This window comes from Mirounga leonina, unplaced genomic scaffold, assembly GCF_011800145.1.
Source record: "Mirounga leonina isolate KUSES-001 unplaced genomic scaffold, KU_Mleo_1.0 Mir_454, whole genome shotgun sequence".
Taxonomy (NCBI): domain Eukaryota; kingdom Metazoa; phylum Chordata; class Mammalia; order Carnivora; family Phocidae; genus Mirounga; species Mirounga leonina.
Window position 1 is genome coordinate 7,071,268 of NW_023270763.1, and position 26,341 is coordinate 7,097,608.

Here is a 26,341-nt window from a genome sequence, read left to right on the forward strand (position 1 = left end):
GTCCAGGTCACTGGAGGCGTCATCGTCAGGGGGGACACTTCCAGCCTCTGGAGGACACTTCCAGCCTTCTTTCCCTCCCACGGGACAGACCCTGCGATGAGCTGGTGGGGTCAGGCCCTTGGGCACCATACTAGCTTCTTTGTCCGCAGACAAGCTGGTTCCTGAGGCTTTGCTTTGAGGAGCTTTAAATTTTTTCTTAGGGCCTGGATGAAAAAGTGATGAAACTGAGAGTCCTATTAGGCCATCTGGCCTTCCCTTTTACAAGTCAAACTCCTAAATTCCTATTTCCAAAAAAATCTCTGGGAAAGATGACTTTTCTCAATAGAAAGAAAATGGGCTTTGGAGTTAGAAAGACTGGATTTAAGCCACGGATCTAGCCATATGCTAGTCCTGGGTCTTGAGCAAATTTTAAACCCTTTGGGCTTTAATCCCCTTATCTCTAAAATGGCAACTGTCTAGTCATAGAGATATTGAAAGAATTAAAGGGAACCAGCAAGGAGTATCTATCTAGCCAGCTCACAGCAATACTCAATAAACATCAGTTTCCCCCACTCCTCACCATTCTCCTGTCCTTGGATCAAATGACATCAATAACCATTTTGTGCTACACTCTGCAATCTGAGATACCTAATTTTTGTTCTTTTCTTTTTTTAAAGATTTTTTTTTTTAAATATTTATTTATTTGACAGAGAGAGACACAGCGAGAGAGGGAACACAAGCAGGGGGAGTGGGAGAGGGAGAAGCAGGCTTCCCGCTGAGCAGGGAGCCCGATGCGGGGCTCGATCCCAGGACTCTGGGATCATGACCCGAGCTGAAGGCAGACGCTTAACGACTGAGTCACCCAGGCGCCCCTTTTCTTAAAGATTTTATTTATTCATTCATTCATTCGAGAGAGAGAGAGAGACTGACAGAGAGAGCACAAGCAGGGGGAGAGGCAGAGGGTGAGGGAGAAGCAGACTCCGCACTGAGCTGGCAACCCAACATGGGACTCAATCCCAGGACCTGGAGGTCATGACCTGAGCCGAAGGCAGACGCTTAACCTCTGAGCCACCTAGATGCCCCTAATTTTTATTCTTTTTAAAAGTAATGAGAAGCTATAAAGTTAAGAAATGATCCAGGGAGGGGAGACACAGACTTGAACCTCATTTCCCATAGTTTTGCCCAGGCCCTGAGCCTTACCTGGCTGGTCAGGTTCCGATTTCCCACGCCCTTCTTTCCTTCCTATTATGGGTACAGGAGGGGCTGCAGATTCATTTCCCAGAGCTCTCTTTATTGTCTTCTTTTGCAGGGTCACATCTTGTCCATCTGTTAGGCCTGCATCACCCCCACCCCCCAACCATGAAGGACATTTGTTTATTTCTCTCTAAATGACAGTTTGGCAAGGGTCCATGGACTCCCCACAGTTAGTCTCTGCCCTGCATCCTCTGCTCATTCTCAATCTAGTGAGTTCTCTCAGTTCCTTCCTTTTTCCCAAATATTTCTCTTTGTTTCTCTCTTCCTCCCTCTCTCTCTCTACCCCCCGCCCCCACCCCCCACCCCCACCTTTTTTCGTTCTGGACCTTCTTCTTATTATGTTTTTCCTCATAGCCTGGCTCCTCCAGGAAGTCATCCTTCTTGGCTAAGAATTTAAGACATTCATTCCACCTTTAACTTAAGATTTTATAATCAGAACAGAGAAGCGAGGAGGTTACAGCTTCCCTGGTGACACTAGTAGGAATCTTGACCATTTTTGCAGAGTTTAGAGCTGAGACAGTCAGTAAGATCCGGTGACCTGCAGACCCCTCCCACTGTCTGCTTCTGCTCTGCCTTAATGGCCACATATACCTGTTCCCAGCTGGCTTGCTTACCTCTTGCCTTGGGTTTTTTGGTCTGAATTTTGGCTGACTTGGGACTGGGCAAAGTCGGGTCCTGAGAACGGGAGAGAAAAATAAGAAAATACAAATGAAGTCATATAATTGTGTTTTTAATAGAGTGGGATGCTACAGAAATGATGGGTGGTTAGGGGAGTCACATTGGGTTCTGTAGCCTGATACTGTTTAAATCAATGACAACAAAGATAAAACTGTTCTCCTTTCCATTCTATTTGGTATTAATCAGTACAAGGCTTTATGCACAAGAGAAAGAAATAAAGTTAGGCCATGAACATGATTTAAAAAAAACTGTTAAATTAAAAGTTAAACCAATAACTAGACTCTTAGTGTTGATCACTTCATAGTGCATGTAGATATTGAATTACAATGTTGTACCCCTGAAACCTATATAATGTTACAGGCCAATTTTTCCTCAATAAGAAAATGATTAAAAGAGAAAGTAAAAAATCTGTATTTCAGGACTTCCAGTTTCCAGTTATACATGTAAGGGGTTTGGAAGTCATCACTCTGTTCTAACAACAAGTAAAAAAGCTGAACAGACTGAAAAATCAACAATTCTTTTTGTTTTGATCAAAGAGGGAAGGACACAGGGCCACCAACCCTGAAGAGACAGAGAGGCAAATGCAGGAAGACATAACTTACCAGAGCACAGACTCAGAAGCAGAAGAACCAGTACTTCTCACAAGAACCAGTTCCAGGGCAAGAAAACCTCAACAGTACTAAATAAATTGTTCAATGCAGACAAGTCTGGGAGTTAAAAACTCCAGTGGTGCCCAGTCTTATAGGTGCTCCCAGACTTTTGTGAGTTTGACCTCCAGGAATCTGACCAGGTTCTCACATAAAATATCAGAGAAAAATCCCTTCATGCTTCCAGCAGGAGGAGTGCAAAAGGAACCATTTTGAAATATACCAGAGCACTCTATCCTTCTGACAAAGGCCTGCTCTCAGGAGAAACTAGTTAACCACAGCCTAATCTACCGGAATATTATCAGAGCCTGACCGTCCAGGGGGAAGAGAAATATTTAACCCCAGCCCACTCTAACCATCCTGTCCCACCTAATCGGGGGTGTGTGTGTATGGGGGGGAAACACTAAGAAACACTTTGAAGTTCACAGTCCAGAGCACACGTTCATTAAAGACATGAGATCTAGGGTTGCCTGGCTGGTTCAGTCAGAAGAGGGTACAACTCTTGATCTCAGGATTGTGAGTTCGAGCCCCACATTGAGTATAGAGATTACTTAAATAAGTTAAATTTTTTAAAAAAGAAAAAAGACATGAGACCTAATAGTAGGACTATAGAACACATCCCCTCCCCTGACCCTTACGACCACATTACTAAAGGCATATTTATGGGTGCCTGAGTGGCTCAGTTGGTTGGGCGTCTGACTCTTGATTTTTGGCTTGGGTCATAATCTCAGGGTTGTGGGATCAAGCCTGAATCAGGCTTCACATTCAGCAGGGAGTCTGCTTAAGATTCTCTCTCCCCCTGCCCCTATCCCCACTCACACACTCCCTCCCTCTCCCCACCTAAAATAAATAAATAAATCTTAAAAAAAAAAAAAGCATATTTACAACTGTTTCTTTTACCTGGTACATGTGTCTGGAAATCAAGAAAAAACTACAAGGCATATCAAAAGGCAAAAAACACAATTTGAAGAGACAGAACAAATATCAAAACCAGACATGGCATGAAATTATCAGATTGGAAATTGAAATCAAATATGATTAATATGCAAAAGGCTCTAATGGATAAAATAGCATGCAAGAACAGATGGGCAATGTAAGCAAAAGGATGAAAATCCTAAGAAAGAATCAAAAGGGAGTGCTAGAGATCAAAAACATTGCAATAGAAATGCAGAAAATGTCTTTGATGGGCTTATTAGTAGACTGAGCATGGACGAGGAGGAATCCCTGAGCTTGAGGTTATCTCAACAGAAAACTTCAAAGCTGAAAAGCAAAGGGAACAAAGACAGAAAAAAAAAACCCAAAAAACTAACATATCCAAGAATTGTGGGATAACTGTAAAATGTAACATATGCACAATGGGAATACCAGAAGGAGAAGAAAAAAAAGAAAGAAACCCAAGAAATAATTAAAAACAATAATGACTGAGAAGTTTCTCAGACACCAAACCACAGATTCAGGAAGCTCAGAGAACACCAAGAAGGATAAATGCCAAAGAACCACATGTAGGCATGTTATCTACAAATTATAAAAAATCAAAGATAAAGAAAAGCCCTGAGGATTAAGGAGTACACTTACTGTGATGAGCACCGGGTGATGTATGGAAGTGCTGAGTCACTAGAGTGTACACGTGAAACTAATATTACACTGTATGTTAACTGCCTGGAATTTAATAACTTTAAAAAAAGCCCAGAAAAAGCCAAAGGAAAAGAACATCTTAACCTGATATGCTAAGGAAGGGGAGAAAATAGAATCATGTAAAATGCTCAGTTAAAAACACTTGCAGGGTGGGGAGGGGCACCTGGGTGGCTCAGCAGTTAAGCACCCAACTCTTGGTTTTGGCTCAGGTCACGATCTCAAGGTCATAAGATCAAGCCCTGAGTGGGACTCCACCCTGAGCATGCAGCCTGCTTAAGATTCTCTCTCTCCCTCTTACTCTGCCCCTCCCCACCACTTGCACACACACTTTTCCTCTCTCCAAAAACAAAACAAAACAAAAAACCACTTGGAGGGTGCCTGCCTGGCTCAGTTGGTAGAACATGAGACTCTTGATCTCAGGGGTTTTAAGCTCAAGCCCCACATTGGGTGTAGAAATTACTTAAAAAATAAAATCTTAAACACACACACACACACACACACACAGACTTAGGGCCGAAAAAGAGTGGAAAACAAAAATAAGAAGAAAGAACAGGGCAACAAATAGAAAATAGTAACAAATATTGTAGATATGAAGCTAACTATATTAATAATTAATTTGAATGTTAATGGTCTAAATACACCAATTAAAAGACACAGATTGTCAGAGTAGATTAAAAAACAGACCAAACTATATGTTGTCTACAAGAAGTCTACTTTAAACATAAAGATATATATATATACACACTATAAAAGTAAATAGAAAAATGCACCATGCTAACGCTAATCAAAAGAAAGCAGGAGTAGCTATTTCATTTCAGACAAAGCAGATTTCAAGGCAAGGAAAGTTATCAGGGATAAAGAATGGCATTACATAATGATAAAGGGGTCAATTCTCCAAGAACATTCAACATTCCTTAAAGTGAGCCTAACAACAGAGCACCAAACCACATAAGGCAAAAACTGACAGAACTGCAAAAAGAAATAGTTGAATCCACTATCATAGCTGGAGACTTCAACACCACTCTATCAAAAATGGATAGATCCATGGACACCAGAATATCTGGAAGGACGTAGCTGAACTCAACAACACCATCAATCAACTGGATATAAGTGACATCTACAAGTTACTTCATTGTATTCAATAGCAGAATACATATTCTTCTCAAGCTCACATGGAGCATTCACCAAAATTTATTGCATTCTGAGCCATAAAACAAAACTTAACATATTTAAAATAATAGAAATCATACAGTGTCTGCTCCCAGACCACAACACGGTTAAACTAGAAATCAGTAACAGAAAGGTAACTAAAAAGTCCCTAAATACATAAAGATTAAATGACATACTTCTAAATAACACATGGGTCAAAGAAGAAATCTCAAGAGAAATTTTAAAATATGGAACTAAATGAAATTTAAAATATGAACTAAATGAAAAAGAAAACACAATTTATCGAAATTTGTGGGATACAGCAAAAGCAGTACTTAGAGGGAAATTTAGCATTGAACACATATTAGAAAAGAAGAGAGATCTAAAATCAGTAGTTGAAGTTTCAGCCTTGGGAAACTAGAAAAAGAAGAGCAAGTTAAATCCAAAGTGAGCTGAAGATTGAATGAAGTGATGACAGAGATCCCTGAAGCTTTTTCTAAAAATTCTTAATTTCTCTGTGTGGCTCCTGAGTGGACAGCACTTTCCCTATGGTCCTTTGCCCTTAATTGTTGAGCCTAGCAGGATGAAATTAAGTTCTGGAAGGACATTTAGAGGTCATGAGGTCACCTGGCCTAATCTCTTCATTTAACAGATAAGCAGATCTGGGGTTTCAGATATTGTGACTTCCCTTAGGGCCACACAGCTAGGCTGGCCTCTTGGCACTGTTTTCTGAAATTCTTCCAGCAAATACTGCTTGTTAGCAAAGTGAGCCTTGTGTTTCCCCACCACAATTCCCAATTAGTGTTTGACTTGATTCCTCAAATAGTTTTTCACCTTCAAAAATCAAATAAATTAACAGTTAAAATTTTTAAAAAGGTGAGCTGAAGAAAAGAAATAATAAAAATTGGAGTAGAAATTGATGGGATTATGAGAACAGGAAATTAGTAGACAAAACCAATGAAACAAAAAAGCTGGTTCTTTGAAAAGATCAATAAAATTGATAAGCCTCTAGCCAAGCTAACCAAGAAAAAGAGAGAGAGGAAACAAATTACTGATATCAGACAATATACTAGAGTCCATGAACATTAAAAGGATAATAAAGGAATACTATGAAAAATTCTATGCAAACAAATTTGATAACCAAGAGGAAATGGACCGATTCCTTAAAAGATATAATCTGTCCAAATTCACACAAGAAGAAACAGACAATCTAAATAGGTCTATATCTATTAACAAAATTGAATCAGTAACCTGTAGCCAACCTTCCAAGACAGAAAGCACCAGACCTATGGGTTCACTGGTGAATTCCATCAAACTAGGGAAGAAATTATGCCTATTCTCTATAATCTCTTTCAGAGAAAAGAAGCAGAGAATACTTCTTAACTCGTTCTATGAGGCCACCATTACCTGAATACCAAAACCAGTCAAAGACACTACAAAAAAACTACAGACCAGTATCTCTTATGAAAAGAGATAAAAAAATCCTCAACAAAATATTAGTAAATTAAATCCAACAATGTATAAACAGAATTATACACCATGAACAAATGGGATTTATTCAAGGCATGCAAGACTGGTTTGACATTTGAAAATCAATTAATGTAATCCATCACATCAAGGGGCAAAAAAAAAGAAAAATCACATGATCCTATCAATAGACACAGAAAAAGCGTTTGACAAAATCCAACACCCATTCATGGTCAAAACTCTCAGTAAACTAGGAAGAGAGGGTAACTTCCTCAACTTGACAAAGAACATCTACAAAAAAACCTATAACTGGGGGCCTGGGTGGCTCAGTCGTTAAGCGTCTGCCTTCGGCTCGGGTCAGGATCCCAGGGCCCTGGGATCGAGCCCCGCATCGGGCTTTCTGCTCTGCGGGAAGCCTGCTTCTCCCTCTCCCACTCTCCCTGCTTGGGTTCCCCCTCTCACTGTGTTTCTCTCTGTCAAATAAATAAATAAAATCTTAAAAAAAAAAACAACAAACCTATAACTAATATCATACTTAATGCTGAGAAACTAGAAGCCTTCCCCCTAAGATCAGGAACAAAGCAAGGATGTCTCCTCTCATCACTCCTTTTCAACATCATATTGGAAGTTCTAGCTAATGCAGTAAGACAAAGAAATAAAAGATAGAGACATTAGGAAGAAATAAATAGAGTTGACCCTTAAACAGTGCAGGGGTTAGGGGAGCTGACCCATCACACAGTGGAAAATCTGTGTATAATTTTTTACTCCCCCAAAACTTAACTACTAATAGCCTACTGTTGACTGGAAGCCTTACCAATAACACAGATGATTCACATGTATTTTGTACATTATATGTATTATATACTGTATTCTTACAATAAAGGTAGAGAAAACAAGATATTAAAATGATAAGGAAGAGAAAATATATTTACAATACTGCACTATATTTATGGGGAAAAAAATCCACATATAAGCGGACCTGCATAATTCAAACCTGTTCAAGGATCAACCGGAAAACTATCTCTGTTTGCAGATAACATAATCACCTACATAGAAAAATCCAAGAGGATCAACAAAAACTCCAGAACTAATAAACATTTATAGCAAGGTTGCAGCATACAGGTTCATATATAAAAGTCAATCACTTTCTTATATACCATCAATGAACAATGGAATTTGGTATTAAAAACACAAAACCCTTTATAGTAGCACCAAAAAATTTAAATGCTTAGGTATAATTCTAACAAAATATGTACAAGATCTATACGAGTAAAATTACAAAACTCTGATGAATAAAACCAAAGAATTAGATAAATAGATATTCCATGTTTGTGGACAGGAAGACTTAATATTTCAACAGTTTTTCCCAGTTTGATATATAGAGTCAACACAATTCCAAACAAAACCCAAGCAAGTTATTTTGTAGGTATCAATAAACGGATTCTACAGTTATATGGAACGGCAAAAGACCCAGAATAGCCAACACAATACTGAAGAAGGACAAAGCTGGAGGACTGACCCTAGCCAACTTTAATACTTATTATAAAGCTACAGTAATCAAGACAGTGTAGAATTGGCAAAAGAACAAATGGGTCAATGGGACAGAACAGAGAGCCCCAAAATAGACCCACATAAAAATAGTCAGCTGATCTTTGACAAAAGAGCAAAGGCAATGACAGTCTTTTCAACAAATATGCTGGAACAACTGCACATCCACATGCAAAAAAAATGAACCTAGACACAGCCTTACACCCCTCACAAAAACTTACTCAAAATGTATTATAGATCTAATGTAAAAATGTAAAACTGTAAAACTCCTAGAAGATAACATAGGAGAAAATATAGATAACCTTGGGTATGGCAGTGACTTTTTGTATACAACACCAAAGGCACGATCCATGAAAGAAACAATTAATAGACTGACTTCATTAAAATTAAAAACATCCACTCCGCAAAAGACAATGTCAAGAGAATGAGAAAATCGGGGCGCCTGGGTGGCTCAGATGGTTAAGCGTCTGCCTTCGGCTCGGGTCATGATCCCAGGGTCCCGGGATCGAGTCCCGCATCGGGCTCCCTGCTCTGCGGAGAGCCTGCTTCTCCCTCTGCCTCTCTCTCTCTCTCTCTCTCTCTCTCTGTCATGAATAAATAAATAAAATCTTTAAAAAAAAAAAAAAAGAGAATGAGAAAACCAACCACAGACTGGGAGAAAATATTGGTAAAAGACACATCTGATTGAGGACTGTTATCTAAATATAAACAACTCATAAAACTCAACAATAAAAAAAATAACACAATTAAATAAATGGACCAAACATTTTAATGGGCACGTCACCAAAGAAGATGTACAGATGGCCAATAGGAATATGAAAAGATGCTCCAGATCATATGTCGTCAGGGAAATGCAAATTAAAACAACAATGAAATACCACTGCACACCTATTAGAATGGCTAAAATCTGGAACACTGACAACACCAAATACTAGCAGGGATGTGGAACAACAGAAAATCTCATTCAAGGCTGATGGGAATGCAAAATGGTATAGCTACTTTGGAAGACAGTTTGTTCTCTTACAAAACTAAACATGCTCTTACCATACAATCCAGCAATCAAGCTCCTTGGTATTTACCCAAAGGAGTTGAAAACGGAAAAATTCAGATGAAAAAAAAAAAGATACAAGCTATCAAACCATGAAAAGACATGAAGGAAACTTAAATGTATATTTCTCAGAAGCCAGTCTGATTCCAACTATATGATGTTCTCGAGAGGGCAAAACTATTGAGACAATAAAAAGATTAGGGGTTGTCAGGGGTTGCGGGGAGAGGGGTGAATAGGTAGAGCACACAGGATTTTCAGGGCTGTGAAAATATTCTGTATGATCCTATAAAGATGTATACATATTGTTCTGTATTTGTCCAAACCCATAGAATATAACAACTCCAAGAATGAACCCTACCGTAAACAATGGACTTTGGGTGATTATAATGTGCCAGTGTAGGTTCATCAACTGTAAACAAATACGCCACTCTGGTGGGGGTGTTGATAATGGGAAAGGCTATGCACGTGTGGAGACAGGAGGGATATGGGAACTCTCTGTACTTTTCTCTCAATTTTGCTGTGAACCTAAAACCACTCTTTAAAAAAGTCTTAAGTATTTTTTTTATTTTTTATTTTTTATTTTTAAAGATTTTATTTATTTATTTGAGAGAGAGAGAAAGCATGAGGTGGGGAGGGTCAGAGGAAGAAGCAGACTCCTCGCTGAGCAAGGAGCCCGATGCGGGACTCGATCCCGGGACTCCAGGATCATGACCTGAGCCGAAGGCAGTCGCTTAACCAACTGAGCCACCCAGGCGCCCTTAAGTATTTTTTTAAAATCTGTATTTCAGGCTGGGGCGCCTGGGTGACTCAGTTAAAGCATCCAACCTTGGTTTTGGCTCAGGTCATTATCTCAGGGTCATACGATCAAGCTCTGCATTGGGCTCCCACTCAGCACAGAGTCTGCTTGGGATTCTCTCTGCCTCTCCTTCTGCGTCCCCTGTGTTCTCCTCTTCGTCCCACACACATACTCTCTCTCTTTCTCTCAAATAAATAAATAAATCTTTTTTTTTAATTATTTATTTATTTGACAGAGAGAGACACAGGGAGAGAGGGAACATAAGCCGGGGGAGTGGGAGAGGGAGAAGCAAGCCTCCCGCCGAGGAGGGAGCCTGACGCAGGGCCCAATCCCAGGACCCCAGGATCATGACCTAAGCTGAAGACAGACGCTCAATGACTGAGCCACCCAGGCGCCCCTTTAAAATTTTTTTAAAAATCTATATTTCATATGCTTGAAAAGAGCCTAAGGAGGCAAGTGAATGACTATTAAGACACTTAAGATTAAGGGTCCACACAAGGGAGGACCGAGAGTGAAGAGAGGCAACCTGCTATTCGCTGAAATTGCTCTAGTAAGAACCAAAGCACTACACTAAGAACTGAGATGATAACCAAGAAATAAGTTCCTAGAAATGTGATATATTAGAGAGAATAACTGAGGAAAGAGGAGAGTCCCCTTCCCTGAAGACCCCTAAGAGATAAGACCAGCTAGTCAGGGCCACCCTAAGCCAGGCACAGGATGGTCCCCTAGTAAGTATAAATCCATGCCCAACCAGACATCCTACAGGAATCTCCTAAAAGCAATCCCCAAGATCAATCTTACTTTTTTCTCTTCCTCCTTTTCCAACTCCTCCGCCTCCAACTCTGACTCTTCCTCTTCTTTCTCCATGCAGGAATCTGGGCTGTTAGCCCCAGAAAGACTTAAGTCTAGAACAGGAATAGGAAGGAAAGGCTAAAGAATTTATCCAATAAATTAGATGATGAGTTAATGGCGCTGATCCCAGAGAAGCAGTCTTCTAACTCTGCCTTTCATGTCCCAGTGGCATTTTCTCCATAAAACATGGCCCTAGATTATCACGGCACCACCTTTTCCAAAGTCCCACCACTCTTCAACACGCACCCTCCCTTCCTACCCTCTTTTTTTCTCCATTCCTCTCTTCACCCATCCATTTATCCATCCATCCACCCTGGACACTTGGTCAATGGCATTCATGCAGAGCCTCCTGTTAGAGAATCCAGAACTAGGTGGATGACACTGGATATAAAATAAAGGTTCAGTTGCTGCCCTCATGAAGGACCTCCCTATGTCCTCTCCTCACCTCCTTCTCTAGTCCTCATCCTCCTATTGATCCTACCTTTTCCTTCCCCACTACTGTCAGATCCATTGTATCGGCTCCGGAAACCAAACAAGTTAACCCGTTCCTGAGGAAACCAAGAAAAAAAGCATCATCCACTATCTCCCAGGGATGATTTTTGCTCTCTGTCTTTAAGACTTTAGTTATGGACTTTATATTCATATTCTATACCATTTTTACTTGAAATTTCATGTTCTCTTTATCTCAATTTCTGTGAAGATTAACTATTGTATTATCTTTATAATATTTATATTGTTATATAATTATATGCTATATTACTATAATCTCTTTTTTCCAGTTTATTTATAATTCAGTTTGTCATTCTCCACTGCACCCCCAAAGGCAGAATTTGAGGGTAAACACTGACCCTGCATAAGAGAGAGGTTAAGACACATACATCTGAGATCTAAAGTTAAATAGGGAGGTAGGATGCCCCCTACTACAAACTGTCTCTCTGTGGGATGAGAGAAGATCCCATTTGTCCAAGGGTAGGGGAAAGAATAAATGATTTTTTAAAAAGATTTTATTTATCCATTTGAGAGAGAGAGAATGAGAGAGAGCGAGCATGAGGAGGGGGAGGGTCAGAGGGAGAAGCAGACTCCCCGCCGAGCAGGGAGCCTGATGTGGGACTTGATCCCGGGACTCCAGGATCATGACCTGAGCCGAAGGCAGTCGCTCAACCAACTGAGCCACCCAGGCGCCCCAAGAATAAATGATTTAAGAAGTCAAGGGAATCTGGCCTGGGAAGAAAAGACTAATTCTAAGACTAAGACAGGATGATGGGGAAGGACAAGCCACTTTTCTGTAGTAGAGAGTACATGGTTTGCTTTGTGTCCCAAGTCCCAAAGAGGAGCAGGTGTGTGGTCTGAACACTCACCTGTATACTGATCTGTTCTGCCTCTTGAGCCATCATCAGGGCTGCTCCCAGCTTCTGGTTGCAGTCCTTGTTCCTGCACTTTTTCTGAAATAGAGGAAGATTAAAGTCAATGATAAATATTTAAGAAGTGACTCCAACATACTGCTACTCACCAGACATGATCTTTAACTACGTTTATTTCCAGTTTCTGATATTGATCTGATACTCCTATTCTTAATCTTTTGAGCTTAGAGACACAATCTCCCTTTATCCCCCCATAACAAACCTGTTACCAGTTGCTAGCAATACAGTCAACCAACATTTTGGTGTCCTCTCCACAGTAAATCCCATGAAAATTTGGAGAGGCAAGATTAAAGGAGCTCAGGTGATTCCACTTTTAAGCTTCTCACAAATTTCTTCAGATCCAGCAACTTGGTTTAATACTGCTTAATTTTTGAAGGCCCCAGAGCTGCTGGGCCTCTGCTTATTTCTAAGGCTGGCTGAACCCAAAGTGATTATAGGCAGGAAATATTATTTATTTTTTAAATTTTTTTTTTAAGATTTTATTTATTTGAGAGAGAGAATGAGAGACAGAGAGCATGAGAGAAAGGAGGGTCAGAGGGAGAAGCAGACTCCTTGCTGAGCAGGGAGCCCGATGCGGGACTCGATCCCGGGACTCCAGGATCATGACCTGAGCCGAAGGCAGTCGCTTAACCAACTGAACCACCCAGGCACCCCGGCAGGAAATATTATTTAGTTCATTTCATTCAGTGGTTCTCAACCAAGGAAGGTTTTGCCTCCCAGAAGATATCTGGCAATGTCTAGAGACAATTTTTTTTGGTTGTCACAACTGAGGTCAGAGGCAGTAGCATCCCCTGGCTAGATGTCAGTAGAGGCCAGGGATGCTGTTAAACATGCTAAAATACATAGGACTGCCCTCCACAACAAAGAATTATCAGGCCCCAAATGGTACCTGACTGAGAAACCCTGAGTTGATATGTGCCCTCATTTCTGCCACACCTGCCTTGGCTAAACTGTAGAAAACTGCAGTCTTCAGGAAGACCCCCTACCTGCAGGCAAGGAAGGAGACTAAGAAAAATCATTATCCCACTGCAATCCTGGGTAGAAAGAAGAGTCCCTCATGAATAACCTCACCTTTGCACACTTGGTCAGACATGGGACTTCCTCCCAACACAGCTTCCCCTGGGAGAAAATCAGGTTAAATAAAAGGCAGATTTAGTTTTCAGGTTCCCTGTATCACAGGGAACTGACCCCCAGGGGTTGCTTACCACTCCAGCTAGCTCCAGGGACAGCTCCTGGAAGTTCTTTAGCATGTTGACTGGGATCCAAGCACGAGAGACTGTTTCTCCAAAAAATGTCACGTGGTATTTAGACTGAAATAAAAAATGGTTTTCTTACGGCCTCTTGTCCTTCTCCTTGCTTTGGCCCTCTAGCCAGAAAAGGTGGGGGAAGAACTGAGGATTCATAAAAGGAAGGAGGTGCTGGGCCTCATCTGATGCCATAAACCTGACCCACCTACCCTACCTCAGTCTGTTGTTCCGTCCTGACCTCAGGAATCCTAACCAACGCACATTTATCAGAACCATAAATGTCCTAGTAATGGTTAAATATTTAATTAGATAAAAGTTTATTTTTATATGTGGGTAGTTATTTCTGTCTTTGTCACTCTAGTTAAGTGTCTGTTTCTGCTGATGTCTGCTGGCTATGTCTGTTTCTAATTCTGTACACCTGTTAGGATGGATTTGCTCATTACTTTGGCCTGAGCCAGGAAAACTCACCGGCAGGGAATCAAGATGAGAAGCAAAAAGAAAATATTCCCCCAGGTCAGGATCAGATTCTACCATGCCTGGCCACCTGGAGAAAACAAACAGGTTTAGGGGACAGAAGAGGAAGGGTTTAGATGAACACAACACAAACTCATCAATACACATGTACAGAAAGGGGAAATAGGTTTTGCAAAAAAAAAAAAAAAAGGATCTCAAAGACAGACCCCTCCTTGGGGATCTCCCTCAGTAGTCTAACAAATGACTTAAAGAGACTTCTATCAGTGTACAAAGAAACTCAAAATCTTCCTAGTAAGAGTATCTTACCCTTCTAGGCCTTCCATCAACCCTGAGAAAAAATCTTCTGATTAGGGACATCTCCAGAGAAGAAACCATCCTACCCATCTTCATTCTCTCTACTTTATATATACGTCATAACTCAATGTTTAAAAAATGCCTTCCGGGCGCCTGGGTGGCTCAGCCGTTAAGCGTCTGCCTTCGGCTCAGGTCATGATCCCAGGGTCCTGGGATCGAGCCCCGCATCGGGCTCCCTGCTCCACGGGAAGCCTGCTTCTCCCTCTCCCACTCCCCCTGCTTCTGTTCCCTCCGTCGCTGTGTCTCTCTCTGTCAAATAAATAAATAAAATCTTTAAAAAAAAAAAATGCCTTAAAGCCACCTTCCTTTTTCTATCCACTCAGGGTAGAATCGGTAGACCTTTTCTTCCAGGGAGATGCCTCCCTGTGAAACCTCTAGAAAATGCATTCTTTCAAAGCCTCCAGGCTTGGGACTTTATCTTTTCCCTCATCCCATGTTCTTTGTAAGGCAGGTACCATTTCCATTATAAATACTCTCCATTTCCTTCCCTCTCTGCTTGAATCTACCACCTCCAAGTTCATGAAGGATGCTCTGACTATGCCATGGTGCCCTACCAGGGGTAACCGTATTGCTTGGCCCAGATGATGGATCCTGGGATGTAGGAGGCATAGGCCACATCACTCTCACGCCCTGTCCAGGACTCCTCAGGGATGTCACAGCGATTATACCTCAAGTCTGGCAAAAGAGAGAAGGAATGAAGGGAAGGAAAGAACCCCATCAGAGAAAAATCTGGATAAGGGCAGGAGAGAGGACAAGAATACGCAGCAGGTGGGACCAAAAGGGCACCTGGGAGACAGGCATGGAGGAAGAACAAAGACCCGTGGAGGATATGCAGCTACAGGTAGAGGAGGAGTGCTGCCTCCTTGTACTTTACAGACATTCCAAACTTCGGCCTATATCCCACATTATCTGACACTGACACTGACTGACAGTCATTTTTCTGAGACTCTGTTATCTCATCTGTGAAAATAATTGGGCTGGGCTTAGATCATCATAATCTCTTTCAAGTAGTTTCAAACATTCTAGAATTCTAAGCCACTGGCTCTCTCTCACCTACTTTCCCCCCATATATCCCATATCCCTTCTTATCCACCAACCCAATACCAACAATCTAGCCAGGACCAACCGGTCAGACTAATGCTGAAGAAGGGGGAATTCACTCAGAATCTACATTTAGATCCCAGGCCCTTCCCACAACATAACTCTTCAGGGTGTCTTCTTCTAGCCCATTATGCCAGATTCATCTTGATATAACAGGATGATCCCTTCCTCTCTCCCAAACACTACAAGGACCCCTGGAATTATAACTACATCTATGACATATTTAATCTAAGGGATACATACAGAGAAAGAAAGGGAAGAACCATTAAAAACTAAAAAACAAAAAAGAAACCCAACCATCTCCAGTCCTATCTACCTGTATTCTGATCACAGGACCAATTATCAGGAAGCACTGAGGGGTCAATGTTCCCACAAAGCCGCCTCCACTTCTCACAGTTTGGGGAGGAACACTGGACCCAGACGAGGCATTGACCTGCAAGAAGAAAAAAAAAAAACTGAAATGAAACAAAAATATGCCCTTCCTTCTTCAGTCCAACTAAAATCAATGTACTCCCTTCAAAATCACACAGCCTTAGGGATCAACTAGTCTAATCCTAGATTTATAAATGGGAAAACTAAGCTCAGAGAAGATAATTGACTTGCTGAAGATCAGTCTAAATTGGTGGCAGAGCTAAACTCGGGCCCCAGGTCTCACATATCAGTCTTTCTCCTATGCCATACTATTTTTTTTTAAGATTTTATTTATTTATTTGAGAGAGAATGAGACAGAGAGAGCATGAGAGGGTCAGAGGGAGAAGCAGACTCCCCGCCGAGCAGGGAGCCCGATGTGGGACTCGATCTCGGGACTCCAGGACCATGACCTGAGCCGAAGGCAGTCGCTTAACCAACTGAGCCACCCAGGCGCCCTCCTATGCCATACTATTAATCTCTCCTTCCCCCGAGGAGAAAAGGAGTGTTTCCTGTATTGACAGTTCTTGAAAAGTTTGGCCAGCATCTTTCCAGCTAGTGCCTCGTTCTCTGCTGGCCTGTCACTACTGGAAAGTTCTTTTGAAGAGCTAACCAGCATCTCTTTTGTGTACAACATCCAGAGCTCCTGAGTCCCAGCTGATTTACCTGTCACCAAATCACCAAGTTGCAGTCTTTGGGACCAACAGCCCTGAGTTTAACCCCTTCCAAAAGACAGAGATAAGCCTACCAACTCAACCAACTATTTACTTCAGGCCTTGCTCAAAGGCCAAGCATTCCTTTCATCCATTACCTTCCAAACCCTTATCCCCACCTTTCTTTATCCCAACATCTGCTAAGTTGACCCAATGCCCCTCACAGGCTCTCCTCTCTCTGTCCCAAACCCTTCCACTATGTTCTTTAGAATTCTAGACAAGAGCAACAAAAAATCCACATATCTTCAACTTCTCTGAACATCCATCTCCTTTTCGAAACCTGGTGATGCATTAATGACAATGTCCCTACCTGACCCCACCTCACCCACAGCCCTCTAAGCGGAGTCTGTTCCCTCTCTCACACCCCAGGCCAGAAAGTGGGGTCAGCATCATCCTTACTCATCACCACTTCCAGACCATTACTATCCTCCTTCCTATAAAAACCCTTCCTGGGGCACCTGGGTAGGCTCAGTTGGTTAAGCATCTGCCTTCAGCTTGGGTCATGATCTTGGGGTCTTGGGATCAAGTCCCGCATCGGGCTCCCCGCTCAGACAGGAGTCTGCTTCTCCCTCTGCCCCTCTCCCTGCTCGTGTGCTCTCTCTCTCTAATAAATAAATAAAATCTTTAAAAAAAAAAAAAAGATTTTATTTATTTATTTGACAGAGAGAGAGATAGCGAGAGCAGGAACACAAGCAGGGGGAGTGGGAGAGGGAGAAGCAGGCTTCCCGCCGAGCAGGGAGCCCGACGCGGGACTCAATCCCAGGACCCCGGGATCATGACCTGAGCCGAAGGCAGACGCTCAACGACTGAGCCACCGAGGGCCCTAAATAAATAAAATCTTAAAAAACAAAAAAAACAAAAACGCTTCCTTCCTTGAGATCCATGCCATGGGACTACACCACCCTCTCGTCTCCCTTGAAAAGATGCTGGCATCTGGTTCAGCCTTCTCCTCCTCCTATCCATCTCCTGCCCTCATTCCAGATGAAGAGGTAACTCAAAGAAGCACCCCATTCTCTGAGTTCCTTGGTCTTTTCTTCCATGCCACCTCAGTAATGCACTTCACTTTCGTGATGCACTCCCCTCCTGCATGCCCCACTCAGTCATCCATAGGGACCTCACACACCCTTGAACCCACTTATCCAAACATCCCTCTCTGATAAAAAAATGCCCCATCCTTCCACCTCACTTGCCCAAAGACCTCTAAGGAACTTTCACTTTATCTAGATCACCAATCCACTGGCCCCTAACTTCTTCCCAATCTAGTAGCGACCTCCTTTCTTCACTATACTTACTCAGGTTTGACTCCTTAGAGTCTCTTGCAGACATCTTCAACTCCCTTGCCCTCTGTCCTTCTTCCCACCTAGCTGGCCCAACACAACCTTGAATAAACACATTCTACCTTTTCTGTGCCTACATTCATTCAACTGAGCATTGCTAGAGAAATATCACATAACCAGGCACACGAGTCTACACCATACCATCACAATTAACAATATCAACCAGTATGTTTCTCCAATGAGTTCATTTGCCCACTGTCAAGTTTTACCTTCCATGCCTGAACATAAGGGATGCCCTCCATCCCCCTGAAATCGGCCCTCAGAGAAGCAGTTGACTTTTATTTGGGTCCTTTCAAGGTAGTTCATATTATGCATCACATTCTGAATTAATTTAATTTGAAGAAAAAAGCACTGGTCAGGAACGATACGTGAGTCTGAAAAGACAGCAGCAGAGCCTGGAACACACACGTGTGGGCGACACCACAGCAACTGCTGTGGGTCAGTGAGATCCACGCCTCCGGTAATGCTGGTAGGCAAGGCTTGCAGTGACAGGCAGCCATGCCACTTGGGGCCTGCCTTCTTCCACGCTGCACTCCTGGGCAGCCCCTCCATCGCTGCTACCACCCCCATCCCACGACGATGAGAATGTCTAGCCCAAACAGATCTTTACCTTCTGCCTCAGCAACCAGAGAAAGCTGAGCAAGGACCAAGACAGAAGGACTATAATTCGGAGTTAGAGGCGGATGCCACTGGGCAATCCACAGAGAGCCCCTGTGGACCTGGCTCAGGCACAGGCCTCCTGTGAGGGTGCCCAACAAGCCAGCCCTGCCTCTGGGCCAATGGACGGTGGTATCAGGACTCTGCACAGGCCCAGCTAGCCCAGGTCCACTGGAACCTTCTGTGTTGGCTTCCTACCTGGGTTTTCTTCTGATCACTATGTGCTGGCATCTTGTGTCTTTGATATGATAATATAAAATCTGGAAACTTTGTATACATAAAAACAGTATCATCCAAAAAAGCCAAACCAGAACAAAACAAAACAAAAAGAGCTGCCAATGATAGTTTTTGATGTTTATAGAGGAGACCTACCAAGACTAGAAAAAAGAGTGGGAGAAGGGGCCAGGGACCATAAAAGTAAACACAGATTAATAAAATAAATGGTTGGTTGTGAAAATAATGAATATTCGTGAGCAAATGAATGGAGAAAAGTCATCCTAATGATGTAGAACTAGGTATATTTGTGCGGCTTGGGATAAAATTTCTAATGACAGCAACACACGGTTCTTTAAAGTTTCCTTTCAAACAACTTAGAAGAGAGGATGATGTGCTCCAGAAAACTGTTTGAGGCTCATGACACAGCTCTATGATAATGAAGACTGATGGCACAGAGACACAAAGAGCATTTCAGTGGACACCTGCTTCCTTGGGTTCTGTGATCCTTCCTCCTTCCGTTTCGCCCTCTCCCCCGCCTCCACTCTTTCTGGCATTTTCCTCCTCCTTCTCCACTCAGTCTCCAAATGTTGGGATCCCAAAGCCCAGTCACGGGCCTTTGCTCCCATGCTACACTTTCTCCTGAGGCGAGCTCGCCCGTTCCTACAGGTTTGAGACCCATCTCCACACCTGACCACAGACAGATGAATAATACTTCTAGCTTTTGTTCTGAGCTCCAGATCCCTACAGGCACCTCACTCTTTGACTTCACCATTTGGATGTCTCACAAAGAGCTCAAACCTAACAGGCCCAAACCCAAATGCTTGATCTTATCCCACAATGTGTTCTTCCTCCACTTTTCCCCACCTTCTCTCATGTAACTGCTCAAGCCAGAAACCAATCATCTTTAACATATTCTCGTCTCTCTCACACACAATATCCAATTCACTACCAAGTTTTGACAAGTTTACCTCTAAAACATATCTTAAAACCATCCACTTCTGTTTCCACTTTCATCATCCTCCTCCAAGCCACCAAAGTATCTAATCCTAGGACTCACTTGTCTACTCTTGTCCCTACATACTTCATTCGCCAATTAATCACCAAAGGGAGCCTTTTAAAATACTAATTTGATGACATCACTCCCCTGGTGAAGACTCATCAGTGGTTTCCCACTGCACTGAGGATAAAATCCTCACTTTGTACATTCATCCAGAGCCACTTTCCTGCCTTGCTTCTCCTTGCTCTCCAAACTCCAATCACACTGACTTCCTTTTAATACCCAGAATATGCCAAACTGCACTCTCCCTAAACTCTTTCTCCTACTCCTGCTCCTCCTTCGGATTTCAGCTTAACAGCCATCTCCTTACAGCTGCATTCCCTGACTGGCCCAATCTTGATTAGGTCTCCCTTATTTCCTGTGATGACACTCCATTCTTTTCCCTCACTTCATACAAATGGATTGTATTTATCAGATACTGCCCTTCCTCCTTCCTACTCCAGGAGGACTCACCTGTCCCTGGCAACTGGAAGAAACAGGAAGAGCAGTCCATTTACAGCCAGAGGCTTACATATTCACGACAATCACAATTTGACTCAATGAGCACTGCCTAAGGAGTGGACTTTCCATTTCCCAGTGAAAATCCAATCCTTGCCTTAATACTGAGAGGTGCAGGAGATGGAACACCGCCACCCAGACCATCCAATTGCCCAAATGAGACTTACACCTCCGGCTCCTTATGTTACCACGTCATCATAACACAAGAAGCAGTTTATTGCCTTGGACTATCCTGTGTGATACCCTAGAGTTTTCTTTTTTTTTTAAGATTTTTATTTATTTATTTGACAGAGATAGCAAGAGCAGGAACACAAGCAGGGGGAGTGAGAGAGGGAGAAGCAGGCTTCCAGCTGAGCAGGGAACCCGATGCAGGGCTCGATCCCAGGACCTCTGGATCATGACCTGAGCCAAAGGCAGACGCTTAACGACTGAGCCACGCAGATGCTCCTGCCTAGAGTTTTCTTTTCTTTCTTTTTTTTTTTTTTTTTAGAGTTTTCTTTCAAGTACCTACAAGCCTGTTTTTGGTGCAAGCCTGTTTTCCCCCCAGATTGTTAAGTGTATTTATTTTCAAAATTTTAAACATACTAACACATCTGATCTCTTTTATTTCTCATTCTAAAATTTCTCAAAATTATCATGGTTATAACCTATATTTGTTTATTACCCAATACACTAAAACCATGAGTTCTATGAAAGAAAGGATTATCTATTTTGTTCACCACTGTATTTCCAATACCTAGCACACTGCCTGGAATAGAACATAAGGCATTAATAACTATTGTTAAAAGAATAAATAAATCTATATCCACGTTTATCTTCCTTCCATCTAATCTCAAAGGCTAAAGTGTCCTTTCTAAGAATAAGCCCTGTGGCTCTCTTCTCATTCCCTTCAATGTCTCCTCTTTTGTTCTTTTTTTTTAAGTAGGCTCCGTGCCCAGAGTGGAGCCCAACACAGGCACTGAACTCACAACCCTGAGATCAAGACCTGAGCTAAAATCAAGAGTCGGAAGTTTAACCAACTGAGCCACCCAGTCACCCCAATCTTTCCTTCTTTATAAACAATTTTCCCTCAGCATATACATATGCTAACAACACACAGGTCAAGTCTCTTTCTTTTAAAAGAAAGTTAAAAAAAGAAAAGCCGCCCCTCAACTCTACACCCACTCCCCTCTATTTACCATTTTCTTCATCCTGGTTTTCACATCTAAACTAATTAAAAAAGTACTTATTCTTCAACCAGCTAAACTGGCCATTCACCCTTACCAACCCATATGAGTGCTCTAATCAAGACCTTAGTAACTTCCTAACTGTAACATCATTGAGCATTTTCAAATCTTTATCCTCTGATGTCTCTGTAGCAGCACTGGACAAGGCTAAACACTTCCTCTTTCTTGAAATTTTCTCCTACCCTGACATCTGTGATGTCATACTCTCCTAGATCTCCTTCCACGTCCATAAGTTTTCTCTTAGTTCTTAGTTTTCTCCCCGTGCAGTTCTTCCTGTGCTCAACCCTAAACATTATGTTCCCCCTAAACATTATGGGTTTTCTATTCACTGCTCTTCTCCATGTCTTCCTCTTGGAAAATTTCATCTAGATTCCCAAATCCGTATTCCTGGATCTCTTTCTTGGATACTAAAGCTCTTTCTTGGATGCTAAAGCTCATCACAGATCCCCTAACTTGTTCAAAGCTGAATTCACCATCTGAAATGTGCTCTTTCTTCTATATTCTCCATTTCAAATGATGGTTCTTTCAGCCACTCAGGTCAGAAAACAGGATCATCCTGAAGGCCTCACTCTCCTTCACCTCTCAGATCTAACTGGCAACCATACCATACTGGTCTTTCCTCCTAAAAATCTCAACGTTGTCTCTTCTTCTTCACTGCTACTGTCTTCCTCACTTGGATCACTATTTCTGTGGGTCTAGTTGTGCTCCCACCAATTCATTTTCCATGCCAGTGGCAGGGTGAGCTTTCTAAAATACAAATCTTACCAAGTTTTCCCTACTTAATGCCAGTGGTTCCTCTTTACCTTTTTTTTTTTTTTTTTTAATTTATTTATTTGACAGAGACACAGCGAGAGAGGGAACACAAGCAGGGGGAGTGGGAGAGGGAGAAGCAGGCTTCCCACAGAGCAGGGAGCCTGAAGCGGGGCTCAATCCCAGGACCCCGGGATCATGACCTAAGCCAAAGGCAGACGCCCAACGACTGAGCCACCCAGGCACCCCTCCTCTTTACTTTTAAAATAAAATTCAAAAAAAAAATTAAATTAAATTAAATTAAATTAAATTAAAATTCCTTAGCCTGACATGTAAGGCCCTTGCATGCTTCTAGCCTTATCTCCCCCTACAACCTCCTACCCACCCCCATACACCCAAAAGCTACAACCATTAGCTCTCCTCCATAACTTTGCCAATAAATATCACTCTGACCCCCATCCCCACCTCGGTTCACCTGACTAAATTATACTTCTGACATATGGCTCAAAACGTATCTTTTCTTGGAAACTTTTCCAGATCTACTCCCGACTTGCAGCTTTCTTGTTTGCCTTCCTCACAAGCCCGCTTCCCTTCCAACAGGCATATATTAATTTCTTCTGAATTTATTCAGCACCTCCTAAAATTGCTGGTATATAGTAAGCACCCAACAACTATGGATTATATGACTGAATAAATGAATTAATTAATTCTTTCTCTTTCATGGCATATCCCTGACAAGTAGCTATGAGAGATAAATTACAGTCTTTGCAGAATTTCCTCCAGCAACCCAACCCTTGCCTCTCTCTTTCTCTATCTTCAATTTTCAAGCCCAGGTAAGTTTTCCAAATCATGCTGAACTCACCAAAACCACCGCCTTCTCCTTTTTGTTGGTTTCTGGTCTGAGAATCATCTTGAATCGGTTTTTTCAGTTGGTCTTTCTGTCTCTGCTCATGTCCACTTTGGGCCTTTTCCATTTTCTCATCTTCTGGGAAGACAAAACAAAACACTGCAGGGTAGGGAGATGAAGAGAATGTAGATAGTAAGGGCCAGTGAAAGAAGGAAGAAGAATCATAGCCTAAGAGTTTCAAGCCTTGGGCTGAAGATTCTCTGCCTGCCCACTGTCCCATTCCCTAATTCTGTGCCATAGGTACTTGAGCCAGATGTCAAAGTATATCTGACTGTACTTACGAGCTCCCTTCTTTCCTTTGCTTAGGGAAGATCTGTTGAATTTCTTCTCAGAGGGTGCAGGATCCGGCTGGCCTGGCTTAGATCTCTTTATCACAGAGGTTACTCCAGCTTCCTCAGTGGCTGAAATCTCTAGAATATGTGGTGCCATTACCCTCTCTCTGAAAATAATATTTTTTTCTTTAATGAAAAGGCAAGAAGGAGGAATATGTCATACCCTCCTTTTGGAAAAAAAACCCAAGGGTAAAAGTCAGGAAGATAGAAGAATCCTAGGCTCTCTAAGGCTTCCTGAGGCCATTTTATCCATCTACTTGCCTATTTTTCCCAATTCAAACAGGTATCTTTCCTGAGAGAAATTCATAGAGATATGAGAACGACTAGATAGACAGATAACCATTTACCAATGCTAAGTCCACCCTGTGATCAACTCGCCTCACTGGGATAAACTTACCCATCAGCATTGTCATTAACAGTAGAAGAAGCAATTCTTGGTTCCTTGTCTAATTGGGTGCATCTTATGGGCTGGGCACAGGAAGTATCTGCAAAATCAAGGCTAGATCCCATCTCTCCCAAAACAAAATACTATATGCAGAGAAGCAATTAAGAAAATACTGATTCGATTATTTCCAAATGGCAGCCTTCCATTAAAATGTCTTCCACCTGTTGTCTGGAAGAGCCCACCTTTGGAGTTTTGTCATTATCACAGAACTTTAAGTCTTTAAATTCTCAGAAAAAAACTACAAATCTGTATCTTTCGGCAAGTCTTTCCAGATTGATCTGCCTTATTCCAGGATAGCCAGGTAATGTCAATTTTATTTTGTGTACATACCAGAAATTTTACACCACCGTGTTTTATATCATTTGTTCCTGAAACTTTCTCTAAGAATAGAAGTACACCTACGAACAGCTGAAAACATCAAACTATTCCCCTTCTCCTCAGGACATACGGTGAAGTCCTCAGGGCCTACACTATAGAGTTCTTTATTCCAAAAGTCAAATCCCTGAGCATAATGTTAAAACAGTACTGGAATCAGAAAGAATCCGAGAAATACAATTTATCGTTTCTAAGTAGATTGTAAACATGTAAAAATGAATTTAAGTTACATTTTAAAAAACAATCTGAGACTGTATTTTTATTCTGAAGTCAATGTAACTCACTTTTCTAACAGCCTGTACCCCCAGTCTAAGGTGGTTTATAGTCCTGTTGATAGAAGATGAACTATTTAAAAATATTTTAAAGTCCATCTAGTATTTCCTTACTTAGGAAACTAGAAGAAAGGAGAACAGATGTCAACTTACTCTACCCCTCAGATAACAGTTTGTCTAACTGAAATCTTCTTCTCTCACTATAAGCCATACCCAAGCACTCCTGGAGGGACTTCCGTAGCACAATCTGGACAATCTCCTCAAATTCTGCATTGGTGAGACTTGCTCTTTCCTACAGAGACAAGGGCAGAAGAGGAAAACCACTCGTCTATCCCCGGGTCTCCTCTCTGACCAGTCAGGGAAGACTCTTTTACACGAGGCAGTAAGCTCGCAAGGCTGCAAGCATGAAGTCAATGTCCCTAAGGATTCTATACACTCTATCCCAGATTTCCTGGGAATAAAGGAGTAAAAGAAAAGGAAAATTTTTAAAGTCTCCGACCACATCTACTCTCACCTCCATCCCACCTCAACCCCTACCCAGCCATTATTTCCAGCTAAAGGCTTTCATCAAGATTTTTTGTTTTACCTCTTGGAGAAGAAAATAGAAGCCCCAAGAAAGGAATAAAAACTGAAAGTTCCTCTACATAAAAGATCGTTTAGACTGGATATCTAGGAGAAACTGTCCCACTAGAACCCGTCAATGAGACTGATACCTTTTCTTTCTTCACTGCTTGCTTGTCTTGAGGCTTTCCTTTATTCTCCTGGCCACCGCTTGGACCATTTTCTGTGGTTGCTTTCTCTTCCTTCTTCTCTGACCTGGCCTTTGGGGAACTGATCTCCAGGGTCTCCTCCTTGGGTGGGTTAGGGCTATAGCACATCAAGCTATGCAATTTTTGTGAAGGTGGGGCAAAGGTTTTCTTTGGCCCCTTCCCACATTCTGAAAGAAATTTGATTATCAAATGGAATTTATGAAACACAGAGTCTAGCACAGAAAGCGTTTGCATTGCCCATTGACTGGGGATATCAGAATTATCTAGAGAGAGCTTTTTAACAAAATCTGATTACTAGGCCTCTCCTCTCCCACCCCACCCCACCCCCTGAGATTCAGATGAAATAGTTGGGAGTGAGGCCTAGGAATCTGTCATTTTACAAGGCCATCTAGATTATTCTGATGCCGAGTTTAGGAACTACTGAGTAGTTCAAAGGTGACAAATATGAACATGCAGGAAGATGAGTATTTCGAATGGAAATTTTTAAAATTTGCTCATTTTAACTTTAAACAAAATTTTATGGGAAATTAGAAAAATTGGAGGGGAAAGAAAACAAACTAGTATAACGAAAATTACACTGATCCTCCCAGGTATAAGTAGTATCTTTTTCTTCTCAGCTTCCACAACACTTCATGCATCTCTGGTGGCATTTACCACATTCAAACTTGTGTTATAGATATGAAAATATCTTTTGTCTCCATATGAGCTCGTGCATTTCTTGAGCTGGA

General features: G+C 41.9%; 1 protein-coding gene across 1 annotated transcript in view; it reads right to left on the reverse strand.

Moving 5' to 3' along the window:
- Positions 1-26,341, reverse strand: part of ZCWPW1 (zinc finger CW-type and PWWP domain containing 1) — a 37,340-nt gene that overhangs the window by 734 nt on the left and 10,265 nt on the right. Inside the window, exons 3-17 of the mRNA XM_034988176.1 lie at positions 25,557-25,780; positions 25,057-25,135; positions 24,149-24,236; positions 23,701-23,858; positions 23,375-23,494; positions 15,967-16,083; positions 15,104-15,224; positions 14,190-14,265; positions 13,680-13,784; positions 12,412-12,495; positions 11,535-11,601; positions 11,003-11,106; positions 1,848-1,908; positions 1,180-1,314; positions 4-203 (exon numbers count right to left, since the gene is read on the reverse strand). Coding sequence (XP_034844067.1) covers positions 4-203; positions 1,180-1,314; positions 1,848-1,908; positions 11,003-11,106; positions 11,535-11,601; positions 12,412-12,495; positions 13,680-13,784; positions 14,190-14,265; positions 15,104-15,224; positions 15,967-16,083; positions 23,375-23,494; positions 23,701-23,858; positions 24,149-24,236; positions 25,057-25,135; positions 25,557-25,780 — 1,739 coding nt within the window. The remainder of the gene's footprint in view (positions 1-3; positions 204-1,179; positions 1,315-1,847; positions 1,909-11,002; positions 11,107-11,534; positions 11,602-12,411; positions 12,496-13,679; positions 13,785-14,189; positions 14,266-15,103; positions 15,225-15,966; positions 16,084-23,374; positions 23,495-23,700; positions 23,859-24,148; positions 24,237-25,056; positions 25,136-25,556; positions 25,781-26,341) is intronic.